The sequence below is a fragment of the Salmo salar genome, chromosome ssa13 (assembly GCF_905237065.1).
Source record: "Salmo salar chromosome ssa13, Ssal_v3.1, whole genome shotgun sequence".
Classification (NCBI taxonomy): domain Eukaryota; kingdom Metazoa; phylum Chordata; class Actinopteri; order Salmoniformes; family Salmonidae; genus Salmo; species Salmo salar.
Genome location: NC_059454.1, coordinates 91,873,767 through 91,882,587, shown reverse-complemented (window position 1 = coordinate 91,882,587; position 8,821 = coordinate 91,873,767). Strand labels below are relative to the sequence as shown.

The following is an 8,821-nucleotide window of genomic DNA, read 5'->3' as shown; positions in this document are numbered from 1 at the left end:
ATAGCCTTTCAGTCATTGTGCTGATGCTAGTTATCATTGGCTCGCAACTACTAACTTCCTTCATACTGGACACAGACATATAAATGGTATCCACAAGTTAATCTGACTCTGGGGAAGTAAATAAAGAGCCTCATTGCCAAAATCTTGAAGTATCCCTTTAATGTAGATCATACCATGATTACAGGTAATCCTGAATGAATTGTGAATGAGTGAGGAAAATTAGAGACTCAAGGATCATACCCCAAGACATGCTAACCTCCCCTGTTATTGGTAATGGTAAAAACATTATCAAATATAATTTCCCCCCTTTTGCATATAATGTAGCTCAGTATGTGAACTATTTTATACAGCCATTACTGCTCATCTTTATCAAGGGTGTCAATAATGTCGGACCCCACTGTATATCTTGCGAGATATGAAGTGATATGTCGTGTTTGCTAACTTTAAAACAAATTGTTAAAATGTTTTCTATATTAAGTTTTCACTGTAATAACCTTGTCCTTACAGAGCATAACAAAGAGAGAGTACTTGATTTGGCTGGTTGGAAGGGGTGGCAGGTAGCCTAGTGGTTAGAGCATTGGACTAGTAACTGAAAGGTTGCAAGATCAAATCCCTGAGCTGACAAGGTAAAAATCTGTTGTTCTGCCCCTGAACAAGGCAGTTAACCCACTGTTCCTAGGCCATTGAAAAGAAGACTGTGTTCTTAACTGATCTGCCTAAGATTAATGGATGGGGCATGAGCCAACTAGATCATCCTGCTCTGCAGTGAGGACCTTGTCAATAAAGAGTTCAGACCTCTCGTTGATCAGTCTTTTTAAATGTCATTGCACACCTTAAGAACATTGTAAATGTACTAACAGCAATAACAGTACATAAAATATTTTTTGTAAGGTACTGTATTCACCTCAATGAAAAGCATTTTAAATGATCAGATGTCTTTTATTTACAACACACACATGGGGGTTGCCATTGCAGTACAGTTGTTATGGCTAAAGCCATGCTAAAGAATAATGCAGCTAAAACGCACTTGGGATTTACTTGTGCTCAGTATTTCTGGAGCTATTCGAATAGGGATTTCATTTCTTACTTATGTGGGAGTATCCTATTCATCCCTGGTGTCCTTGACCTTCCGGAAGGTGCTCTATCTTAATTTGACTCTGCTTCTCACAGCAGGAAAACAATCCTGCAGCAACAGAAATTGGAATCATTATGTGGATTACAATTAATGGACTTTTTTGTAAGGAGAAATGAAGTCTGAAATTTCAAAGTGGAAATTACAAACTTCAGAAGTGTTTTAAAACCTAAAATACACAACAAATGTTACATTTTCTGCATTGCAAGAAAGTTCTGCTCCAACAGGGTGATCAAAATCACTTATACATGCATGTCATCATGTTGTGGTTCCTTTCCATTGACAATTTTGGATGTATGGATGTTTAGCTTCTGTGTGTGTGTGAAACCCTCATTGTACTTGACCAAGACAGATGAGCTGGAGTAATCATTGTTCCTCTTCACCGCCATTCATTTTCACATCTAGCTACTGTCAATGACTCTTGCCCAATCAAAGGCAGATATCGAAACAACAAGTGAAAGTGGTACAGCAGAGAATTGCTGTACTTTTTCAAGAGTTTGCAACTACAAATTAGCGAGCAGGTCCCATTTGAGTAATGCCAATAAAATCCATGTTTCTATTATTGGTCCTGTCATGTTTCCATAGGCCTGAAAATGTTTGTGTTCCTGAATGATTCATGTGTTCCTAAAATTGCTTTATGGAATACAAATGGGATCTATTTAGAACAATTGAGATACAATTACTAGTGTTCGTTATATGCAACATTGCAAGTATATGTTGAAACCATTAACAACTATTTTACTCAAAAAGATGTGTCTGTGGTCTAGTGAATGGCATCTAAAATAATTTTTAAGGTTAAATATTGAATTTATTCAATATTCGTATTAGAAATGAGAATGGCTTACTAAGAACAACTTCCAAAATAACTAATTTGAAGTAAAAAGGAGTTGGAGTGGACTCCCGAGTGGCGCAGCAGTCTAGAGTCATCACTACAGACCCGGGTTCGATCCCGGGCTGTATCACAACTGTCTGTGATCTGGAGTCCCATAAGGCGGCGCACAATTGGTCCAGCATCGTCCGGGTTAGGGGAGGTTTTGGCCGGGGGCTTTACTTGGCTCATCGTGCTCTAGCGACTCCTTGTGGCGGGCTGGGCGCCTGTAGGCTGACCCCGGCCGTCAGTTGAATGGTGTTTCCTCCGACACATTGGTGTGGCTGGCTTCCGGATTAAGCGGGTAGGTGTTAAGAAGCTCGGTTTGGCGGGTCATATTTAGGAGGATGCATGACTCAACCTTCTCCTTCCGAGCCGGTTGGGGAGTTGCAGCGATGAGACAAGATTGAGTTGGAGCACTCAATAAAAAAAGGCAGAGTGATTTATTTTGCTCACTTTATTTCACTGTACAGGATGCGAACAGACGACTGGCGTTTCGACGTCAAACTGACATCTTCCTCAGTGACCTGATCATTGAACTTAGCTCCGATTTATAGCCTAACAGCCCATTGTGAAACAACAATGTAAAACAAGAATAATGATAATATGTTTCAAGGTGAAATAGTGTGTCTCGTTAATCAATAGGCCATGTCAAAATATACTGTACATAGGTGATATTTGGGTGTCTGTGAATCCTGATTCACAGAATATCACCAATGTATATTTTTACATGGCCTGTTGATTAACGAGACACACTATTTATGTAATTATTTTGTGCTGTAACTTGCCATTTACCTTGAAACATATTATCATTTAAAAAAATTACCATTGTTGCGTCTCAATGGGCCACTAGGCTATAAATAGGAGCTAAGTGCAATGGTCAGGTCACTCCGGAAGACGTCAGCTTGATGTCGAAACGTCAGTACTTCTGTTCGCATCCTGTACAGTGGATTAAAGTTAGCAGCGCTTCAACTCCTTTTTACCTTGATTTAGTCCTTTTGGAAGTTTTTCTTGGTAAGCCATTCTCATGATTATTGTCATGGTTGTTGAGCAGCCCTCCTTTCCTTTGTTTGTTGAAGCGCGAAGGCCCACCTGAACTCATTCCTATTAGAAAGTTAACCTTCATTGAGTTTGTATGATTGACTTGCCTTAAGAAAAATATATTGGCTGCAAAATATCCTACATTTAAAAAAAAATCTGTTTAACCAACTGTACATTATGCCAAGACACGTGTGAAGGTATCTAAAATACCATATTCCTCTGAATGTGATAGCAGTGATGACAATGATAGCTTAGATGATACTATTTGGAAAGGAACCATATGCAGGAGGTACATTTACCATTACATTACTGCCTCTTTTTGCTATGTGCTGGCAGATGCCTAAAGCCTATAATGCAGCTGTGTTCCCATAGGTTTAATGCAGCATAGAAACTGTCAGGCGTAGACAAAAATTAATTATGGGGTGGCAGGTAGCCTAGCGGTTGACAGAGTTGAGTTAATAACCAAAAGGTTGCTGGTTCAAATCCCAGAGCCGACTAGGTGAAACATTTGTCTGTGCCCTTGAACAAGGCACTTAAACCTAATTGCTCTGGATAAAAGCTGAATGAATTCCTTCAGTAAAACTATATAATAAGAATCTTCACTGTAAGGTATTGAAGTGATCTATTGCTATAATATGTTACATTATTCAGATTTTCTGTACTAAGTATCATGTTATTGCTGTTATATTGGCTAATACTACTGGGAGTGGTGCGATTCAATTAAATTAGTTTGAAATCCACCAACAATTGGACTAAAAATATGAATTTGAAAGTCATTTTAAATGAATGGAGTCAGTCATACCCTTCTATGAAATCAGATATGCATCATTACACTTAATAAGTTGTCAATATCCCTCCGATTGACCTTGAATTCACAGGGTGGCGGTGCATCAGCGACCCCACATTGATTTATGTCTGTGTCAACGTGTTTCCAGCAGGTCTTGCTCATGGGTTTTGACATAACTACATCTTGCATTCACGCATTCCAGCGTGATCAAGAACAATGAGTGGTTTGCTCTCAGCAGGTTAAACATTGTATTTATCTAAATGGAAAGTGTTATTATGTTACAAAGCTGCCAGAGACAAGACAATCACCATCTGCAATGTTGTCTGTCCCCTGTGTTGACTTGATAATCAATAATTGTTTTACCTTTATTTAACTAGGCAAGTCAGTTAAGAACAAATTCTTACAATGGACGGCCTACACCGGACAACGCTGGGCCAGTTGTGCGCCGCCCTATGGGACTCCCAATCGCAGTCGGTTGTGATAGAGCCTGGATTCAAACCAGGGTGTCTGTAGTGACGCCTCTGAAACTGAGATGCAGTGCCTTATACCGCTGCGCCACTCGGGAGCCCACAGTAGGAGGCTATATTTCCTACTCATACAAAGCAAGCTGGTAACTATACTTTTTTTATTTGCTTGAATAAATAGCATAATGAATGTAAGAAAAAGAATACTTTATTTGCAATATATTTATACTTTTACACAAGTAAAATAAAATGCATATCTATAGTACACAGCAACTTCAGTGAATGAATAGACAGTACTCTTTTGAGAATGCTACCCATAACCACAGCGTGACAAGAAACATTAAGTATTCATCTTACGTTTACACTTATAAACATAAAAATAGCATTTAAATCAATGTTTCACTCTAAAAAAAGATTAACAAAAATAAATGGAGGAATACGATCTATCACATCTTTGGGGTTGTCATGAAGGAAACCTCAAAACATTCTTAGTTTTAAACAGCTTGTGCTGTTTCAATGTCTTTGTAATAACCAATCACCACCATTGGCAGAGTAAACCTAGAGAGGATAGGGCCTCCCAGAATAAGTGCTTTATAGCTGGGCAGAACATACAGTATCACCTGGGAACAAATCCATTACATATATACATTTGGAATGGACATACTGTAGAAAGGCATCCATTTGTTGATTTGTCTTTTTTTTAGCTCTTCCAATTCTCTTTTCAAATTCATATCATCAGATCTACATGTAACTGACAAAATAAAGGAAACACCGACATAAAGTGTCTTAATAGGGTGTTGGGGCAACACAATCCAGAACAGCTTCATTGCATCTTGGAATATATTATAGTGTCTGGAACTCTATTGGAGGGATGCGACACCATTCCACGAGAAATTCCATTATTTGGTGTTTTGTTGAATCTACTATAAGTGTTCAACTGGGTTGAGATCTGGTGACTGAGACTGCCATGGCATATGGTTTACATAATTTTCATGCTCATCAAACCATTCAGCGACCACTCATGTCCTATGGATGGGGGCATTGCCATCTTATGGGGGCATAGCCATGGTATTGGCCAAAATAATGGGCTGCCCAGCATTTTTATAGATGACCCTAAAAGCCAATTTATGCTTGCTCCATAAATGCGATCCGGAGGTTCCGTACGGAGGGTGTGACACAATTGCGGAGGCTTGCAGAGGCAAAATCGGGCTCTGTACAGCCTCGCTGTGCTCCTCCCAAATTTTGTAACAATGCGGAAGGCTCCGTAATTCTCCATATAGCTCTGCAATGACATGATTGGTTGACAGTAGGTGGGGGTGGGAGGTCCTATATAAACACAAATTTACTTCCTTGACAATTTCCTTCACAACAGCTCTGCTCTGCACCGCAAAGTGCAAAAAGTATCAATGCCCTGACTTCTGGAGAGGCCATATCACAGTAAATGCTGTACGGCCACTGCAGATGGCAGATTGATCATGCAGAACCTTTGAGCATGACGGGATGTTAATTACCTAATTAAATCAGGAACCACACCTGTGTGGAAGCCCCTGCTTTCAGAATACTTTGTATCCCTCATTTAGTCAAGTGTTTCCATTATTTTGGCAGTTACTTGAATGAAAGGTCTGTTCCCCTTTCCCACCTTTGGCACTTAGCAGGGTCTTCTGCACTGGCCTTACACTGGCCCATATTATCCCTCTGTTATTGTAACTTCTAACAGAAGTCTAAGGATAGCCAAAACACAGGCAGAAAGACAAGCCTCCATGCTCCAATTGTAGATCCGTGGGACTTGAGACACAGAGGGTCTGACATGTTCTCCTTTGCACACCTTTTCTTCTTTTCAGGGTCATTGGAGGGGCTTAGATCCTCTGAGGACTGGTCCAGGTTGTTAGATAATGTTCCCACTGGCCCATCGTTCAAACTCTGTTTGTTCTGGGGTTTGTTGGGGTCAGCTTCCAACAGCTTAGTTTTGGAGATGTTCTCTTTCTCCTTCAGAGGATTGTTGGTGATTTGTCTGCTGTTGTAGGAGGAGGGATCTGGGAGACCCTTGCTGGAGATGATGGACGACTTGTCTTTGTCTGAGAGGCAGCACCTGGGAATACCAGCCCTAAGTGGACTCTCCGTGGTGAGTTTTCCAGATCGTGTCTTGGAACTGAACACGCTAACCCAAGTATGGTCAGAGCTGTCGTAGCAACCTTCCAGGTCAGGGATCTTTAGCTGTTTCAGGTCTTTTCCGGATAGTCTGGCCGGAACATGGCACTCAAGCTCTGAGCTAGACCCTTTAAATCCCTTAAACCAGTCCCACAGGGTCCTGGCCCGGCAGTCACAGATCCACTGGTTCCCATTCAGACGCAGGTACTGGAGGGACACCAGTGGGTCCATGGTCTCCCCTGTCAGCACTGTTAGATTATTGAAGAACAGAAACAAAGTGGTCAGCTTGCGCAGGTCATGAAAAGAATTGCGCTGGACGAAGGTCACTCGATTCTGATGCAGCAGCAAGCGGTCCAAGCTCACCAAGCCTCGCAGCATGTGATCCGTCACAGTCTTTATCTTGTTGTTGTGGAGGAACAGGTAGGTCAGGTTGGCCAGGTCCAGAAAAGTATCGTCATGAAGAGTCAGTAATCTGTTGTCCTGGAGATAGAGGTGCTGCAGGGAAAATAGTCCCCTGAAAATGCCTACAGGCAGCACAGACAAGCCACAGCTGTGCAGGTGCAGGGTATGCAGTCTAGACAGGCCTCGGAAGGCCGTGGGGCTGATGATCCTCAGGTCATTGTCCCCTATGTCCAGCTCCTCCAGCCTCTCTAGGCCGTAGAAGGCACCAGCCTCAATGTGGCTGATGTTGTTGGAGTAGAGCCAGAGTACGGTGAGGTTTCTGCAGGGGCTGAAGCTGGTGGAGCGGACCACGGTAAGCTTGTTGTTCTGGAGGAAGATGCGCTGGCTGTGGATGGGGATCTCTGTGGGAATGGAGTAGAGGCCCTGCTGTTGGCAGGCCAAGGTGGGCCGCGGCTCGCTGTGGCATATGCATGGCGCTGGGCAGCCCTCCACCCAACCTTCCATCCGAGGCACTGACTGAAGCCAAAGGACCAGAAAGTAGAGTTCGCCAACTGCAAAAGAGGAAGACACAAGTGGGTAATGAGAATATGTCGGGGTTCTGCTGGACTTAGAAGAAAAGCATTTGCGTTAACTTCCAAACACCCAGTCTGCTGTAAATCATGCAACATGAATAGCAGGTTGACATTCATTGTCATGAGTCTTGTCCTTGAGGCAGAACTGAGCAATTTCCTTTAAGATAGGCCAGGTGCAAAGTCAAAATTGGCTATATTGTAAAAATGTATGAACCCCAAAAATGTGTTCTTTGTTTCTAATTTAAGGTTAGGGTTAGGCATTAGGGTTAACAGTGTGGTTAAGGCTAGGATTATGTTTAAAATCATATTTTATGACTTTGTTCTAGTATAGGGTTTCCCGAACTCAGTCCTGGTTGATTATTTGAATCACCTGTGTAGTGCACCTGGGGGGGCAGGACCAAGTTTGGGAAAGCTGATCTAGCACATACTGGAGAACATTTAACTTCTTATGGATGGTGGCAGTATTGAGTAGCTTGGATGACTGACGTGCCCAGAGTAAACTGCCTGCTACTCACTCCCAGAAACTAAGATATGCATATAATTAGTCGATTAGGATAGAAAACACTCTGAAGTTTCTAAAACTGTTTGAATGATGTCTGTGAGTATAACAGAACTCATATGGCAGGCAAAAACCTGAGAAAAATTCCAAACAGAAAGTGGTCTGTAGGACTTCAATTAATTCCCTATTCAAACTACAGTGTCTGTGGGGTCATGTTGCACTTCCTAAGGCTTGATTCTATACATCGTTTGACATGTTTCTACAAACTGTAATGGACATTTTTTAGTTTTCGTCTGACATGCGCATCCTGAATTTGGATTTGTGAACTGAAGGAGCGAACAAAAAGGAGGTATTTGGATATAAAGGATGGACTTTATCGAACAAAACAAACATTTATTGTGGACCTGGGATTCCTGGGAGTGCATTCTGATGAAGATCATCAAAGGTAAGTGAATATTTATAATGCTATTTCTGACTATTGTTGACTCCAACATGGCGGATATATTGTATGGCATGTTTTTGTGTCTGAGCGCCGTACTCAGTTTATTGCTTTTTCGGTAAAGCTTTTTTGAAATCTGACACAGCAGTTGCATTAAGGAGAAGTTTATCTAAAGTTCCATGTATAACACTTGTATTTTCATGTACATTTATGATGAGTATTTCTGTAAATTAATGTGGCTCTCTGCAAAATCACCGGATGTTTTTGGAGGCAAAAGATTACTGAACATAACACGCCAATGTAAACTGACACTTTTGGATATAAATATGAACTTTATCGAACAAAACATACATGTATTGTGTAACATGAAGTCATATGAGTGTCATCTGATGAAGATCATCAAAGGTTAGTGATACATTTTCCCTCTATTTCTGCTTTTTGTGACTCCTCTCTTTGGCTGGAAAATGGC

General features: G+C 41.4%; 1 protein-coding gene across 1 annotated transcript in view; it reads right to left on the bottom strand.

Annotated features, from left to right (window-relative positions):
• Window positions 1–4,480: 4,480 nt before the first annotated feature.
• LOC106568195 (reticulon-4 receptor) overlaps window positions 4,481–8,821 on the bottom strand; it is a 44,663-nt gene continuing 40,322 nt past the window's right edge. The window contains exon 2 of the mRNA XM_014138322.2: window positions 4,481–7,393. Coding sequence (XP_013993797.1) covers window positions 6,003–7,393 — 1,391 coding nt within the window. The 3' untranslated portion in view covers window positions 4,481–6,002. The remainder of the gene's footprint in view (window positions 7,394–8,821) is intronic.